Source organism: Clarias gariepinus, chromosome 10 (assembly GCF_024256425.1).
Source record: "Clarias gariepinus isolate MV-2021 ecotype Netherlands chromosome 10, CGAR_prim_01v2, whole genome shotgun sequence".
NCBI classification, from domain to species: domain Eukaryota; kingdom Metazoa; phylum Chordata; class Actinopteri; order Siluriformes; family Clariidae; genus Clarias; species Clarias gariepinus.
Window position 1 is genome coordinate 24,674,040 of NC_071109.1, and position 19,352 is coordinate 24,693,391.

At 37.0% G+C, this 19,352-nt stretch overlaps 1 protein-coding gene across 2 annotated transcripts in view; it reads right to left on the reverse strand.

Annotated features, from left to right (window-relative positions):
• htr4 (5-hydroxytryptamine receptor 4) overlaps positions 1-18,614 on the reverse strand; it is a 101,155-nt gene extending 82,541 nt beyond the window's left edge. For both annotated transcript variants that reach the window (XM_053506073.1, XM_053506074.1), the window contains exon 1: positions 18,240-18,614. In XM_053506073.1, coding sequence (XP_053362048.1) covers positions 18,240-18,315 — 76 coding nt within the window. In that variant the 5' untranslated portion in view covers positions 18,316-18,614. The remainder of the gene's footprint in view (positions 1-18,239) is intronic.
• Between the last annotated feature and the right edge of the window lie 738 nt (positions 18,615-19,352).

Sequence of the window (19,352 nt, forward strand, 5' to 3'; positions counted from 1 at the left end):
ATAAGAAACGAAATAACTTATTTCATAACTTTCTTATTGGCAAATACTTTGCTAATGTAGCTGCAAATATGGCTAGTCATCTAAAAGAAAAGATTTTAAGATTTTTAAATACCTGTCGATTCAAAGTTATTTGGAGGCCATAGTTAGAAGCAATGCTTTTGTCCTAAATGCTTTAAAAAATATGCACCGACTTTACATGAAAACGCAAGCATCTGTTCAAAGATGCCTAAATTAGCTCCCCAGGTGTAGCAACCAAAATAGTTTGCCTTATTCTTTGGCCTTGCTAGAAATCAAACTCTTGAGCAAAACTGGGTGAGATAATCTGTCTTCCTGTCAATCACAGCAAATCTAGCCAACTGCAAGCTCATTTATGCCAAAGAGAGCAGATAGGGTTTTCGAGTGTGTTATGCTGTCATTTGATGCAGCATGAGCAGAAGATGTGGTTGGCTGGCTTCACGTGCAAGAGGAAGCATGTGTTAGCTTTTACACTCCCCAGTTGCTAGCTGTCATTAGATCTGGGAGAGCTGGCTGACCAAATTTAAGGGGCAAAAATAGATGATCAAGTTAGTGGAATGTTCTTTTGAGTGTGAGGACATTTATTCAAGCTGACCTTTAAAAAATCCAGGTATTAATATACTGTATATGTAGTATAATGAGTCAGGTTTGATAGTGGTGTCTATTAAGAATTATCAGGTTGTAAAGCATAAGACTGAGAAACACTTTGTGCTTTGAAGACCAAAAGAAAGCTTTTAAATGTATTTATCAAGCCAATGTAATATGTAGGGGAAAAAATCAGGTCTATTATCAACATAAGCCAGATATCCTATTCTGAATCACCAAGTTCACACAGACTTGTCACAAAATTATTTTTAATTTAAAAATGATTATCTTCCTCTTCCATCACCAAATCTTTTTTTTTGGCCAGCACCAAATCTGGACAGTAATATATAATAAACATTTAAAAATTCCAGGATACACTTATAAACCTTGACTTTGCAGGAAAAGAGGAAAGAGGTACAAATGAGTGGTGAAGTCCCCCACCTTTCATGCAGGCCCTGGAGAGTATAAATACTCTGTTCCTGGGTTTGTTTTCTGTCTACAGAGAAAGATGAGAGCTGACAGCACCAGAAGAGTGTTTTTCTTTTTATCTCATAGACACTTGTGTCAAGAAGCAGTACAGCCTGCTCCTGTTGTCTCGCTGCAGGATAGGACTGGACTTTGTGATACGTTTTATTTTAGCTATAAGCGAAAACATAGATTTTTTTCTGGGGGAAAAGGGAGAAATAATAAAGGGTTTTACCAAACCAAGCACATGGAAAATTTCTCGAATTTAACCTAAAGCAAACAACTCAAGGTGAAATCAATATCACCATCTTAATGTATTGATTTAGCATGTTTGTTTTCATCGATTTTTCCATTATACGTAGATTTAATCCAACATTTGCATTTAATACAAGCCACAACTATAGAATCCAATTTTCGTGACATAAATACAACTTGTGTTAGGCAAATGCGTTTAATAAGTCTAAAGGCAGAACAAGCCTGTAAAATATGCCCAGCACTTGACGTCATGTGCATCCCATCCTCCTGAGATTATTAAATAAGGAATGATTAGGTAAATAAAAAAAAATTAATCAATATTAATTTAGCTGAGTGGTCTAAGAATTCTGCGTCCACATTCAATGTCAGGAATTATAAATTATATTATTAAAATGCGTCCTACTAAGTCCCGGTACCTAAGTCATGGTTGGATTTACTTAAGGTCCAACTTAAGAAATATATACCATAAAAAAACAAAAGTTTTTTTTATTACATTTTTTTTAAAAGAACTATTTTAGAGAATACTGCAGTGAAAGAGTCAGTAAAGAGAAAAGTAGTAAAAGCTTAGAAATGCCAGTTCCATAATAAATTAAGTTTAGTGTTTATTCCTCAGATATACATAACTGCACAGTAAAATTCTTTATTCTTTGCATATCCCAGATTTGTAAGTTCAGAGTCAGCTAATTTTTACAGCACCCCAGGAGTGGACAGAGTTAAGGGCCTTGCTCAAGGGCCCAAGAGTGGCAACCTAGCAGAACTGGGGCTCAAACCGCCAACCTTCCAACCAGTAAATCGAAGCCTTAGCACACTGAGCTACTATACAACTGCCTGTATAAGCCAGTACTGAAGCAGATGCTGTTTTCACTGGTTATTCTTTAAATTAAATGGTTAAAAGGTTACTTTTATATAAACATACAGTACATGCGCACACACACATCCTTACTCTTTTACTGTACAGGTACATAATGGGTAATTTTTTTAAACTGCTTTATTAATTATTTAGTGTTTTTTCTTTTAAACACACACACACACACAAAGAAACACACTCATCCTCTAATATATATTAGCAAAAGACTGGACTGTGTATTTCAACAATAATGTTGTAAAAATCCAAATAACTTTACAGATCTTCATTGTAAAGGGTTTAAACAATGTTTTCCATGCATGTTTAATTACCCATAATCAATTAATTAACATGCACCTGTGGAATGGTTGTTAAGACCTTACCAGCTTACAGAAAGTAGCCATTTAAGGTTACATTTCTAAAAACGCAGGACACTAAAGAGACTTGTCTACAGACTGTGAAAAACACCTAAAGAAAGATGCCCAGGGCACCTGCTCATCTGCGTGAACGTGCATTAGGCATGCTGCAGGGAGGCATGAGGACTGCTGATGTGGCTCGGGCAAAAAAATTGCCATGTCCGCACTGTGAGACGCCTAAGACAGCGCTACAGGGAGACAGGAAGGACAGCTGATCATCCTTGCAGTGGAAGACCACGTGTAACAACACCTGCACAGGATCGGTACATCTGAGTATCACACCTGCGTGACAGGTAGAGGATGGCCACAACAACTGCCCGAGTCACACCAGGAACACACAATCCCTTCATCAGTGCTCGGACTGTCCGCAATAGGCAGTCCATGAGGAGGAGATGCACTGCAGTACTTCAAGAAGCTGATGGCCACACCAGATACTGACTGGTACTTTTGATTTTGAGCCTCACTTTATTCAGGGAAACATTGTGAAACATTTTTAGTTCATGTCTTATGGTGTCTCTTTTAGTGTTCATACAAATATTTACACATTAAGTTTACTAAAAGTAAAAACAGTTGAAAGTCAGAGGACATTTCTTTTTTTGCTGAGTATATATATATTTTTTTTACAAAAGTTACACTTAGATCTGCACACAATGAGCATTTCAGTTAATTCTTTCCTTTTCTGTTGTAATGTGACTGTTTAAAATAATAAAAATACACTCATTTTGCATTCATTTTAAAAAGAAAGAAATCCAACCAGACAGATGCTCAGACACTGTTTTCCTATGTGTTCCACTGTATCAGTATCCTTTCTCTGCAGAGACCACCTAGAGTCATTGTGCTGAACTAAACGAACAGTAGCACAGGCCTAATAGCAGCACTTTCTCAGCTCCACAGACACACTTATTGCTCTGATCTTCTCTCAGATGCACTATAATGCTACTGGGCCACGACAGCACTAATGACTGGGGAATAGGCTGTGATATTCAAGGTTCACACCTCCAGTGCAACCCTCTCTGGCACTTTTATGTCCCGAAAATATATTGCGGATTTATTTCCTTTATGTGGTTCATCCCTTCAAAATGAAAAGAATATTTCAAATATTGTAGTGGTAATGTTTAGATCCTCAAACACTTATTAAAAGAAAGATGTTTCTAATTTACAATGAGTTTCTGTGAATTTCATACAGGTTTGTCACTTGAACAAACAGTACTTTAAGTTGTTTATTTTTTTTATATATATATTTTACTATACCATAGCACAAAGAAAATGGAAGTATTTTTCTTTTTAACATAATAGTTTGCTTTGTGTATATATTAGGTGTGCAATACTATGCAAATTTAAATTCGTACATTTCATTAAAGGACGTTTGGTTTGATGCATGATATAATCTAAACGAATACAGCGAATAATTAGCTTTAACTAAATTAGCGATAATTCAATATCACTATAGAGATATGATAATTTTTATAGGTTTAAAATGTCATATATAAAATGATTATTCGTGGCCAAAATTATGCTAAATTCAACGTAGGCACATTGTAAAGACAAACTAGGAAACTGGACACCCTTTTGGTTGATTTGGTTAACAACATGGTAGGCAGCTAGCTCAGATGAGTGATGTTTATTTTATTTCCAAAACAGCCAACTGTAATAGTCAGTGTTTTTAAAAAAAATATACATGTATGTTGTCTTAATTTAAGCTAATATTCGTACATGGTACACAGTATAACTCATTTAAAGGTAAGTTTTAATTTGCTTATTTTCAGTTGAAATGTGTAGACATATTGATATGACATCTACTCTGTTAAGAGGGAAAAACTCAGATGTCCCTATAAAACCCCAAATTAACTCACAGTAGAGTATATTATGTCATAAAAAAGATGCTCCCCATTTACTCTGTTGAGAAGGAACACATTCTTTATACTATTTGCTATGCATAACAACTTAACAACTAAATACCCAGACAAATGTGTTTTTGTTTTTCAATAAATTTATGTGCCTTTTTTGGGCATATTTTGTGTGTTCTGGAAAATATGGCCACTGGAAATTATGCCACTGTTTAAAAGCTTTTCAATTTTATATGTTAAATTCATAAAAAATTAACAGAAATTCACTGTCTTTTTCAATGTATTGAAAAAGTATTAAAATCTGACTTTTGCTTACAATTACATCCCCAATCTACACTACCTGACAAAAAAGTCACAAACTCTAACCATATACAGTACTATGCTTAGATTACAGTCATGGCATCGTTTTCGATAAGCTTATGCAATGTCACAACATTTATTTCAGTACACAATCGCATTTCTCTCCATGACCTTGTACTAAAGGATGGGAGAGTGAAACTGCTGCGTAAAGCCTTCTCCACACTTCCAAAAAAAGTCTGGACTCTGGTGGCCAATCCATGTGTGAAAATGATGTCTTATGCTCCCTGACCCAATCTTTTATAATTTGAGCCTGCTGAGTCCTGGCATTATCCTGACATACACCTGTGCCATCAGGGAAAAAAAAAAATCCATTGATGAAACCTGGTCATTCAGTATATTCAGTAGTCAACTGACCTCCTTTTTTTGGCAAATAACTGTGCTGAGTCTAGACCTGACCAACTGAAGCAACTCAAGATTATAACTCTGCCAACACTGTGTTATACCACACTGGTTATACCACACTGCCACTTTGTCTACCTTCTCTTTTTAGTCTGATGTGACCATCACTATTGAACATGGTAAATTTGGACTCATGAGACTATATATATACACAGTATCGATCTGTGATCGATCCCAAAACCTTGATCATAGCAGCCCTACCAAAGCCTTTTACGTAAAACAGCTGTTAGATTTTACTGAGCATGCGGACGAACATAAGCTATATATATATATATATATATATATATATATATATATACACACACACAGTGGCTTGCAAAAGTATTTGGCCCCCTTGAACTTTTCCACATTTTGTCTCATTACAGCCACAAACATGAATCAATTTCATTGGAATTCCACGAGAAAAGCCAATACAAAGTGGTGTACATGTGAGAAGTGAAACAAAAATCATACATGATTCCAAACATTTTTTACAAATAAATAACTGCAATGTGGGGTGTGCGTAATTATTCAGCCCCCTTTGGTCTGAGTGCAGTCAGTTGCCCATAGCCATTGCCTGGTGAGTGCTAATAACTAAATAGAGTGCACCTGTGTGTGATCTAATGTCAGTACAAATACAACTGCTCTGTGACGGCCTCAAAGGTTGTCTAAGAGAATATTGGGAGCAACAACAGCATGAAGTCCAAAGAACACACCAGACAGGTCAGGGATAAAGTTATTGTGAAATTTTAAGCAGGCTTAAGCTACAAAAAGATTTCCAAAGCCTGGTTAGATGAGTGCTCTGGTTAGATGAGACCAAAACATGGAACTTTTTGTGTGGCGGAAAACTAACACTGCACATCACTCTGAACACACCATCCCCACTGTCAAATATGGTGGTGGCAGCATCATGCTCTGGGGGTGCTTCTCTTCAGCAGGGACAGGGAAGCTGGTCAGAGTTGATGGGAAGATAGATGGAGCCAAATACAGGGCAATCTTGGAAGAAAACCTCTTGGAGTCTGCAGAGACTGGGGCGGAGGTTCACCTTCCAGCAGGACAACGACCGTAAACATAAAGCCAGGGCAACAATGGAATGGTTTAAAACAAAACATACAGTATCCATGTTTTAGAATGGCCCAGTCAAAGTCCAGATCTAAATCCAATCGAGAATCTGTGGCAAGATCTGAAAACTGCTGTTCACAAACGCTGTCCATCTAATCTGACTGAGCTGGAGCTCTTTTGCAAAGAAGAATGGGCAAGGATTTCAGTCTGTAGATGTGCAAAGCTGGTAGAGACATACCCGAAAAGACTGGCAGCTGTAAGTGCAGCAAAAGGTGGTACTACAAATTATTGACTCAGGGGGCTGAATAATTACTCACACCTAACTTTTCAGTAATTAATTTGTAAAAAATGTTTGGAATCATGTTTGATTTTTGTTCCACTTCTCATGTGTACACCACTTTGTATTGGGCATTCACGTGGAATTCCAATAAAATTGATTCATGTTTGTGGCTGTAATGTGACAAAATGTGGAAAAGTTTTAGGGGGCCGAATACATTTGCAAGCCACTGTATATATATATATATATATATATATATATATATATATGACCACTTTTTTTCCCTCAAAGACAATGGTGGTTTTCACCTGGAAACAAAACCCTAATGTACTGTAAGCTTAGGAAGAAAAAAATTAGCAAGGGTGACAAAGTTACCAGAAGAGCTTATGTTCGCCCGCATGCTTAGTAAAACCTAACAGCTGTTTTACGTAAAAAGTCTTTGGTAGGGGTGCTATAATCAAAGTTTTTGGGATCGATCACAGATCCCCAATCACAGAAATCAGAAAAGGGATATAATACTGTACACCGATTGCTGATCACAGGTGTGTGGGTTATTGGGATCACTCATTTAAAGTGTTCAATTTATTTGGTAGTATTTTTATTTCTTACAACCTGAATTCTGGAAAAGTTGCAATGTTTTTTTATATTTGAATAAAATGTATTAAAAAATTAAATATATAAAAAAAAACCTTGAGAAATTGTACAATTGTATGCACAAAATTAGCTCATTTCAAATTTGATGCCTGCTACAGGTTTCAAAATAACTGGGACCTGGGAATGTTTATCATTATGTAATATCCCCTTCTCTTTTCAAAACAGTTTGAAGACGTCTGGGCATTAAGGTTATGAGTTCCTGTAGTTTTGGTGTTAGAATTTGGTCTCATGCTTTACTAAAACGGGCTTCTAGCTGCTGAAGAGTACATGGTTGTCTTTTACATATTTTTCACTTAATGTTCTCTATACTGTAGGTAAAAGATCTGGATTTTTCTACCACAAAGCTATGCTGTTGTAATAGACACAGTTTGTGGTTTTGCATTGTCTTGCTGAAATACACAAGGCCTTCCCTGTAATAGACGTCGTCTAAAACATTTATACAGTATACCTTTTAAAACCTTTCAAAACATGCAAGCTGCCCATACTGGATGCACTTACAGCACAGTATGTACCCCTCATCTTTAGCCGAGAGGACATGGCATCCGTGATTTCAAACAAGAATGTCAAATTTGGACTCGTCAAATTTGGACAGTCCATTTTAAATGAGCCTTAGCCCGCAGGACACGACGGCGCTTCTGGACTATGTTTACACATTGCTTCCTTTTTGCATGATAGAGATTTAGTTGCCATCTGCAGATGGCATGGCAGATAGTGTTTACCAACAGTGGTTTCTGAAAATATTCCTGGGTCCATTCAGTAATGTCACTGACACAATTATGCCCATGAGTGATGCAGTGTCTTCTGAGGGGCATCCAACAAAGATCTTCGGCCTTGTCCTTTACGTTCAGAGATTTCTTTAGCTTCTTTGAATCTTTTGACGATCTTATGCACTGGAAATGATGAGATTTGCAAAGCCTTTACAATTTAAAATTGAAGAACGTTGTTTTTAAAGTATTCATTTTTACCGATTGGAGTGGTTCTGCCCATCTTTACTTCTGAGAGACTCTGCCTCTCTTAGACATCCTTTTTATACAGTAGCTAATCACATTACAGACCTGATGTCATTTTAAAATGTTTTGCTTATTCAGCCCTTTGTTGCCCTTGTCCCAACTTTTTTGAGACTGTAGCAGGCATCAAATTTGAAATAATTTCATTTAGTGGATAAAAGTGTAAAATATATCTGTTTAAACATTTGTTATGCTCTCTGTGTTCTATTGTGAATAAAAATATTGGTTTATATAATTCAAAAGTCTTTTAGTTTTATTAAAATTTTTAAAAACGTCCCAACTTTTCCGTAATTCGGAATAGCAGTAAAAAATAACTATTCTAAACAGCAGTGGACAAATATAATTAAGATGTGAGTATTTACTGTAAGTATCACAAATTTAAAACTTTTACTTATTGGAAGGCAACATATGCAACTTGTTTCTTTTTCTTATTATTGCATGTAGATTATAAAGAAACTGAAACCAGCAAAATTTGCTTCACCATAATTTTTCCTAGCACCAAGTGCTATGCCAAAGAAAATGCAGAAATGCTATACTAAACTATACTCACTGGTTATTAAATGCAGCACATGGAACAAGGTTACGTCAATAAACAAATTGAAACTCTGCACTAAACTTTTTTAAATAAACATAGATATCAGTCACTTTGTACTTTGTTGGGCCAATCATGGCTACTCATTAGTATGAAGCGATGGCAGGCATTTCTTTGGAAATATTCAAATTTCTGCATTTTTAAAAGACAGACTACTCCTCCTATCATCCATAATGTGTGCAGCCATGCTGAATAGTCGCTCCATGTCAGGCAAAATGCATAAAGCGGTAAAGTAAACCCGGACTGCTTCGTCCAAAGAAGTCATTTCTTTATTTCTCTTCATTATTATTTTTGTGATAATAGTTGTAGCAGAGTAAGGCTTAAGCTTTTTCAGGGCTTTTTTTTTTCTATAATATCAGTTTATGTGATCAGCCAGTTGAGAGACAACCGATCAGTAAAAATTAAGTGATTTTCATTCGATTACGATCCGCAGGCGAACGACTGGCGCCCCCTTAGTCTTGGGCACATACAAAAAAATGCCATAAGTTACGATAAATTTGAAAACATTTCTACATAAAAGTAACTTCTATAAAGAACTCTTAAGAGTATAAAAATAAACAGTCAATTTTATGTAAAAACTCTTTGCTTGAAGATAATAAGTAGTGTTATTTACATACTGTACAGTTTTAAAAGTAAAATAGCTAAAGGATATGCCAGTAATTTTGGCAAACTTGATACTTTCAGTTCTATTTTCATGCAAAACCCAGGAGCCTACATTAGGTTTTTATTTTTTTTTTACACAATTTTTTTTTTTTCATCCCGGGTGATGCTGTAACCTCTCGCAGCTGGAGGTCTAGAGAGAACTGATTGGCCGACCTCTCTCAGAGGGGAGGGATGAGAGGTACTTTGTGCTCCCACATTAATCACGGCTCTACAGCCAATCAGTCGTCTGTGAGCTCACGCAAGCGAAACGTGCAGATAGCGCTGTCCTCAGAGTGTTTTACGCCGCACTCAGTCTTAACCCATCCCGACTGAAGGGGTAATAGTAGCCTTAATGTGGGAGCCCCCTAGAGACGGGGAGGAATTGGACACGTGGACAATTGGACAAAAAACTACATTTGTACCAAAGATAATATGATGCCAAAGACTTTTGCACAGTGCTGTATAAATAAAAAAAAAGAATAAAAAAAAAGGGTGATGATACATGAACTGTCACATAAAAGAATCATGAAACAGAGGCAATATGTTTTTTTCCCTATCTCTACTAATTTTGTGAGTACTTTATCCTAATCATATTTAAGTTGGATCCTGGGAACACTGGGCATTTGGAAATGATGCCAATCATATTTAGATGTCTATGTTCCATGGACACACGGAAAACATGTAAAAAGGATCAGGTCAGGATTTATGTTAATACTACTGTATATTAATTGATGGTGTTCATGTGACCTATTTTAATCTAGTAATTAATCTAGCTTTAAAAATAATATTCTAATATAAACTAACACAATATGTTTTCCTTAATCTGACTAAGACTAAGACTAAGCACACAGTTTCCATCTTTTTCACATGAAGGACGCTGGAGCTGTTAGGCAGCAATGCTACCCGCTGTACCACCATGCCACTGTGTCCTAATTTTATTTAATAATATTTTAGATAATTGTGAGGATAGAAGATCAATCTTAAATTTACAAAGCCCTTGGACAAAATGACCTAAAGATAATTTGATTTACTGTAGCATTATCCTGAACTTAATACATTATTGTAATGGTACGGTTGCATGGTATAAGTCCATGAAGCACAGATTTAAAAAAATGGATTTGGTCCCTGAAATATAATTTCCTAGCTCAAATGAGGAGGGAGGGATAATGGTAGAAACTGTATTCATCATGAAGTTAGTGTCTGGGTTCAGTGGCCATTTTTAGACAAGTGAGGGTGAACGAGAGCCAAGTTCCCCTTCCACAACTGTTGCATTCAAAGCAGCTCTGTTTGAATCATAAGTCTAATTTACACACAAACACACACACACACACACACACACACACACACACCACACCATAGCGCTCTTTAAATCTTTAAAGTTGTGTCAAATCCATTAGCTCTTAATCCTATTGCTTCTGCATTGTTTAAACAACTATTTTTAAAATGGAAAGAGGCACCAAGATTAATCTTTATTTACAGATGGGAACACAAATTTAGCACAGAACCATGTATGTCTATTTTAAATATTTTCAATGTCTTCAAAACATTACCAATTCTCAAAAAAAAATAATAATAATTGATTATGTATCATTTAAAAACGATAAGAGGCCATTTCTGTCAAAATGAAAATAAAATATCGAGCAACTGCGGTCATTAAAGTCTCTAAAAAATGAAATAAGAAAGGTCAATAATGGGGTCTTAGTGACTGCACAGACTCACTACTGGTTTTGACTGTCACTGTAATATATTCCAGGAAGATGGAGCATTATATCTACAGTATAACTGATCTCACCAGGGCCAGTATTTACTTTTAAAGCCTGTAGCAGAAGTCAATTGTGAGGGCAACTCTGATAAAATCCAGGTGGTGTATTCATAAAGCCAGGCTATACAGTACATGGCTCCTAACTGGGTGGTTTAGGATAAAACCTTGAAAATTGCTTTATTATTCAGCCTAAGAGTAACCCTACAAGCATTTGCTGTCAAATTCGCCTCCTAAATCTAAAACACCCCTTAAAAGGAATTACAGACAAGCGTAAAATGGCTCATATCAGAATTAAGTGATGGAAAAATGATCATAAAAAAAGCTATTTCCTCAGATATAAAGGTATCACAGTGACTGTGGAATTAGTAAGGTATGCAGTTAAGTCATTAAGCAATACAGTATAACTAGAGATGAAGGTTTTGTTAAATCGTTACTACCTACTCATCAGAGCAAAATGCAGTAAAACAGTATAGATTAAATGAGATTAATGGACAATAACAGGCTAGATTGCAACATGGGTGTGTAAAGGTGCGGTGTCATGCTTTATGCTGTGCTAAATGTTTATTGAGTCTGGTTAACTTGGACTTTAATCGTTCATTCGTTCCTATTCAGTAACTGTTTTTTTCCTGGTTAGAATTTAAGTAATTTACTTAAACACTGCCTTATATTTTCAACCAAATAAATTAGTTAAGAAAATATCACAGGAAGTTACATGCAAGAGTCCACCAGAAACCATAATGTTGGATGATGTCATACACAACATCATAAGAATTTATAGAATTGCACTGAATGAATGAATAAATTACTAAATGCATATACTGTATAGTCTCAAAACAACAATATATTAAACAGTCACTTACAGCATTTACTTACAGCTGCTTATAATCTGTTTGCACAATGACTAAATATCCAACACCTGACTGGATATCATGATCACAGAACTGGATAAAAACAGCTCTTCTCACACACACGCCTATCCCAGGAGTCCTAGGGCGCAAGGCCGGGGACAGGGTGCCAATTCAACGCAGTGCTCATACACATATTGTACACACGCACTCATTCATATAGAAGTGAAACAAAGGGCCACTAAACAATCGGGATGAAACACACGCACCAGGGACCAACTGATATAATATTTTCACGACACCTGCAGTAGATGAAGATTTGATTTGTATTACAATTCGGTACAAATCTACATTTTTAGATTTTGTTAAAATTTTAAACAAACTTAGCAAATAATTTACTTCCTTTCACACTGTGCTGTGCTGCCCACCAATGTGTGACTATTTGAGAGCACACCAAGGAAATATAGAGAAACACATGGATTGCCACACAACAGAATCGCAATATTTAACTGAATCTATTTCTTCCCCCATCTCTATTGAATAACAAAAAAATCTGTGAATAACACGGCTAATGATTTAGGTATATCACTGTTCAGCTAAACTGCCATATTCCATATACTGTAGTTTTGTAAATACCTACAGTCTGTACTTTGTAATATGGTGCTCGAACAACATTGAACAACTACGTATATAACATTCAAGCTTGTTTTTTTCCCTTTCTGCTTTGCAATTTAATATTTTGGTACTTTGCAGGTGTCTAGTATTTTCTTTGACATGGAAGAGTTATTTTATGGTGCTCATTGTATGATAAAGAAATATATGCGCATTCCCTAGCCTCAGCAGCAGGTTTCCTAGTGAATCAGTGGTAAGCACTCAGCTCTCTCATTGCTGAGACTTTGAGTCTTGCTCACCCATCAGCACAGTTGCTGAAAGAAAGAAAAAGTAAACCTACTTTCAGCAACATGAGCAGTTCATGGATATATTTTAGTCAGTAGTGCCGATTGTGTTTGGGTGGTCTATTTAATGCTATCCCAACTCCATGCAGTCATGGTTCAGCGCCATTTCCAAGTAATAAAAATTTTAAAAAACGACCTAAAACCAATGGTGTTTCAATGTACATACCATTGCCTAATTAACACTGCATGCAGTGCCAGTCCCAAGCCTGGATTAAATGGGAAATGGGAACGTTGTGTCAGGACGGACATCCGGCATAAAACCTGAGCCAAGTTGTGGATTTGATGGTCCGCTGCGGTGACCCCTCAACGAGAACAGCTGAAAGACTAACAACAACCAATGGTGGTTCAATGTCCATAACACCCAAAATTAACACTGCTACAATGTTTTTTACAACATCTTGACATAAGGATTAATTAGATAGACAGACAAACATACAGAAAGAAAGGAAGAAAGAAAGGAAGAAAGAAAGAAAGAAAGAAAGAATTCTTTGAGTCCTCGCATACTTTGTGGAACCCTGTCAAACTCAAATTACGATACATCAATTTTTGTGAGCCGCTATAATTGGGTAAAGTCTTTTTTTGATTGCTGACTTTGACACAGATTTACCTACCTCACATATATAGTAAGTGATATAAGTGCTGCACAAAGCAAGTTAAAAAGGTTTCAGTATAAAAGCTAGCTTCAATTAACCAAATATTCACACACTGACTTAACTGGAATCATAGTGTGCTAACAATTTATTAAGCGAAACCAGCCTTTTCTCATCGAGTCCTGCAGGCATTCTCTTTAAAAAGAGCGGATGTCACACCTGCTAAAAGGCTTCTTTAAAAAGCTAGAGATGGAGTGGTTTAAGGCTGCATTTTTTTTATAGTCAAAGAGCAAACAATAATAATGAATTCCACTGGAGAATTTAAACATAGGCCAGTAATAACAGCAAAAAGCAATACGCTCTCTGCTCTCCACCCAGCAGCAACCCTAACATTGATGTGCTGGTGCAATACATTTACTGTAGGAAATTGATTATTATTTTATTTTAATTCACATGACTTAAATTGTACTGTACTGACCTGAACTATAATTGTGAATAAAATAACTAGCAGAAAATTGTCACTTAAAATGGAAGCTTTTTGAGAAACTGTGTTGAATAACTTTGACAGCAGATAAATACAAATAAAAAAAAAATGTTGATCTAAATGCTCATTCAGCTCCTTGTTTTTTTTAAGCTGTTGTTCTTACTTTCTTATTTGTTTATGACAAAGTGCTTTGGCCTCCAGGTTCCAGTGTGTGAATGAGCATGTGAGTGTGTGTGTGTTCCCTGAGATGGACTGGCAACACGTACCGGGTGTACCCGACCTTGTGCCCTACTGTAAGTCTTGTGGGATAGGCTCCAGGCCCCCCGCAACCCTGATAACAGGATAAATCAGTATACTGTAGACGATGAGTAAAATTGCTTTGGCTGTATTTGCTACATGAAATCGGTAAAGGAATAAAACATTGATTCGGGCCTCCATCTCACAAAGTCTTGTGTGTTTACATCTCTTTATCATGCTTTTTTCCTGCATAATCTATGTGGTCCACTGTATATGAACAACTGACCTTCTAAACTAGGACATCCACCTGTAGTACACTATGGGGATCTCAGAAGTGAATCAATATTATAAAAAAAAAAGTTCTGTCACATAGCCCAGGCTCCTGATGTTTCATGTTGATAGGGTGTACCAACTCAGGGATTTGCTTCTTCCTAATGATGCTTACGCTATACAGAACTGTTATGTCACATGCTTTGGCTAGGTCCTGACAGTGGTTTTTGCATGAGGTATTTAAATGGACTCTGAGACATCGTATTGAGTCATCAGGTACTGTAGGTGTATCCAGGTGTATCCTGGGTCTCCAAGCAGCCAAATAAATTCAAACCGGACAAAAAAAAGTAATGTAAAGTCAGGCTTTACATTATGCCCTTCTGGAGCAGTTCAATTAAAGCTTAAAGAAAGGACTGAATCAAAAAGAAAAACAAGCAGCCAGAATAAAGGGTCTGGAAAATGAACAGACATTTTGGTGACCTTATGCAAACTTGTTTAAAATTTAATGCAAGTAGTCAATGTCATGTTAACAGGATAACATGTCTTAAAGCATTCCATGATCACGTTCTTTTAAAGCCCATTGTGTTACTGCTGATATTCTAGAAAATGTGAAAGTTCATGATGCTGTGCACTGACTTTCTTTTAATATTAATTCATGCCCTGATGAGGATGCTCAAATAATAGTGTGTGTACAGTGCAGTGATTTATTTGAGAAATCCTTTTAGGCTACACACAATTACAGAACATACTGTATAACAGATTAACAGCAATGTCCTGTTAGTTCAGTTATCTGTTGACTAATGAAAAATACATACATTAAAAAATGTAAATAAACCATATCATCTATTACTTAAAATTCTAGCACATCATAGAGATCATTTTACAAGATCAGGAAGCTCCAAAGCTCCTTCTCAAAAAAAGGGGCTCTAATTGGGCAGGTGGGCTTTATACATGCTCGGTGTGGAGTAGGTTAGCCATGTAGAGTAAGTTGCCATGGTGATCAACCAACCTCGATATGATATCTATGCCCTATGATATCTGCTTTTATGGTATTGATACGCCTCAGTTTAACCAAAAGTTTGAAAAAAAAAAGAAAAGAAAAAAGCTATCCCTGCAAACCTGTTTTGTGGTATAACCCCTCTACTATTATGTAAAGGTTTTTCTTTACCAGGCAAACATCTTTATACCATAGCTGTTTTCTGTGGCCTTTCAGACCTTTGGTGTTCCTGAGCGACCAGAAAATAATTGATTTAGCCACAACTAAATCCATCTTTTTTTTTTTTAGCCTAATGATTGTCTTAGGTCTCATGGTAAATACTTTCATCCTTGCACCTCCGGGGTTGGAAGTTTGAACCTTTCCTCAGCTTTGTGTGTGCAATTTGCATGCTTGCAGTCTTTTTGGGCTCCCTACAGGTACTCTGGTTTGCTCCTAGTCCAAAGAAATGCAGTCTAGGTTAACCTCATTCACTCTATTTTTTTATTAATAAGTGAAATATTGAAGAAATCACATTTCACACATAGCCATAAAAAAGCTGAAAAGACAATTATACTCTTACATTTGGTCGATTTCCTTTAAAAAATTTAAATAAATACCCTTACATGAAGATGATATTAGTTTATTTAGTATGTTAGATAACTATCCAAATACGTACAGTATGCTCATTTATGTTCTGCCTAGTCTTCCATTGCTCTTTTGTCTTCATGCTCCACTTTCTTGCTGTTTGCAGTAAACTCTTCATAGTGTGAAAATGTTGTGTAGCAGTAACTACAGACAGTTACAACATGATGCTTTGCAAGTTTGTGCACATTAAATGAAATGAAGCAGTGGGCCGTATTCAGCCTGCGAGTCGTGTCTTTGACACCTGTGCTCTGGTGAACAGATTTTTCTTAAGGCTGTTGAAATCAATAGTCTAGTTAAAATAAAGCTAATACTATATTTTTATGCATTTGAAAAGCTTTAAAACTTTTATTTGCATGGTTTCCTTGCAATTTGTATTTTTTGTCTACAATATTTATGATTTCTAATTTGAGAAACATACAATTATACGCCTTTTATGAAAGATTTACATGTCGACTGCTAATGCATTAGGCGATCACTGCCTAAATTTTTTTTTAAAACCTTTAAGCATCTGTAGAAACTGGCATGGGCATTAGGAAGAAATAGGAATTCTCAGTTAAGATTAGAAGTAGAAAGAATCGCTTTAAGCTTTTGGTTGCGACAATGTTTATGTAAATACAGAAATAGAGTGAGTAAGTGAGTGCTGAATTATCAATCAAATATATTACGTAATAACTGATGTTATGTACAGTATGAGGGTGTATCAACTTGCGAATGGGGCATGGTGTATATCAATTTCGTTTTGATCAAACATGTAATAAATAAGCCAAGTGAGTATGTGACGAGCAGCAAACCAGCCTTGCGTGACTGCCAGAGCAAAATTCACAGGAATGCCGTACTGCACATTTAATCAACACTCTGGCAAACATTCGACAGAAAAAACAGACATTTACGGATGGTTAAGAAACTGCTCCTTGTGTCAGAAGTGCACACTTGCTTCTTGCTGGCTCTCAGGTTACACTTTTGTCTTTTAGGTGAGACTAAGGAAAGGCCATAATGTGACGTGAAAGTGAGTATACATTGATCCACTGACGGGCTGTCGGCGCTGTGCCATCCATCAGCCGGCATCCTTCCCATGCCTGACACTCTATTGAACAAGGCACTCTCTAAGTGACATGGTAATCCTGTGTGTCTGTGATAAACTTCTATCGACTGTGAGCTCTTTAAAATCAGCACGTCCATGGGGCAGCGAGAAGACGACGTTTCCGCATGGAAACCCCCAGCTGCACTCTGCGCTTCGGATCCAAACATAAAATAAACATGGACTTGACACACACCAGTTATAAACCCTGATTGTTACAGTTTGTGGCACGATAATGAGCATGGGGAACTTTTAGTGGAAACAATCAGCAAATTAATTTCAATTGCATTTTATTCTAATCAGAAATGTACACGCTCAAAGCGCACACGTTTTACGCAGGTGATTTTCAGTGGCTCGTGAACCTTTGAACGAGGTCGATTACCTTCAGATAGACTGTACGTACTGTAGATTACATAATGCACTGGTCAAACTCTCATATCATCAGTATTATGCTCGAAATGAATATAACACACCATGTTGGGATTGAAATCTTACGAGGGCCACCATTTAGAAGTATTCATCAATCACCCAGAACTAACCTTTTAAAAATAATAATTTAAAAACTTATAGTAATAGCAGGCTGCTGGCCTTTATGCAGACGCCACAGTTATGACTACAAACTATTTGGATTTGGATTTGTGTGCATTAGTAACTGAATGTCTGACATTAAAAACACACATGAGTGTCTCATTTGAAATAAGTTCGTTACTACTTGGTTTAGTTTGTTTCTGAGCTTCAGAAATGACGTCAACAACCATGTATTTATAGCATTAGCGTAAAATAAATATTGTCGGCTATTTTTAATATCTTACGCACAGCTGAAGCAAAAAAAAAAAAAAACCAAAAACATTTAAAACATCCCGGCGTGTCGATGTGCGAGGATTTCCAAATGAATAAATAAATAAACAATTAATCAAGCCGAGTGCGTTCTTTCAAAGACATAGTTTTCACAATAACTAACAAACATTTTCAGGAATGAGTGTAAGAAATCTCTCACCATTTTCACGAGGAGACCCCGGGTCGAAACCATGGCACGGCTCTAAACCCTCATGTGGGAAAGCACATCCTCGCATCTGAATACGGTTGTACACACGGAAATGGACAAGTTCTCGGTTCACCGATAAGTCGCGCAGGGTGAGTCGAAGACAACCAGCGAGAAAGAAACATAAAAACCATCCAAATACGTATATATAAAATATATATGTATAGTTTTCCAAGGACCGCTTTCCAGCCTTCTAGCAAACTGCTAGAAGTGAGCGCCGGTTAGCGTGCGCGAGAGCCCGCGCGCGGCACACTGGCTGAACGGCGGAGGCGCGCGCGCGATGGTTTCCACGGTGAAAAAGTAAACTGGCCTGTCCGGGTCTCCTCCTTCTCTCTGTGATCTCCTTCGCTGACTACATCCCTCATAACCCGCTCCGCTTATGTATGCATGCGCTGGTGCATCATTTTACGCGCTTTAATCAGAGCAATCAATAGGCTTTTCAGTGCGCGTGCTCTCCTCTCTCGCCTGCTTACACCCCACTTACAATTTTCATTTTTCTGCATGCATGCCTGCAAGGCTACGAGCTGTCACGCTTAGTATGACAAGTAAACTAATACAGAACAGGAGCAAAGAAAACATGTCTACAAACATATATTTAAACATATATTACAATACTGCATTTTTAATATACTGTATCATAGTATAATGGCTTAGTGGTCTGCACTGTCGCTTTGCACCTCCAAGGTCCAGGTTCGATTCCCGCCTTGGTGTCTGTGTGCATGGAGTTTGCATGTTCTCCCAGTGCTTGGTGGGTTTCCTCCAGGTACTCAGGTTTTCTCCCCAAGACATGCAGATTAGGCTAATTGGCGTTCCCAAATTGCCATAGTGTGTGAATGTGTGTGTGAATGTTGACCGGACGTCCTACTTCATTTGTATAAATACAATGGTAATCACCACTGGCTTCCATGGTTACTAGCTGCACTACAGAGGCTTCTAGATGAATGATGGGTATGATTTATTTAGCCAGGAAGGTCGCCAGATCTTTTCTTTTAGGGAGTCCTTGTCAAGACAAGAGCACACAGGCTATGTTACATTTAGCGCTTGGACTGCACAATTAATCGCATAATA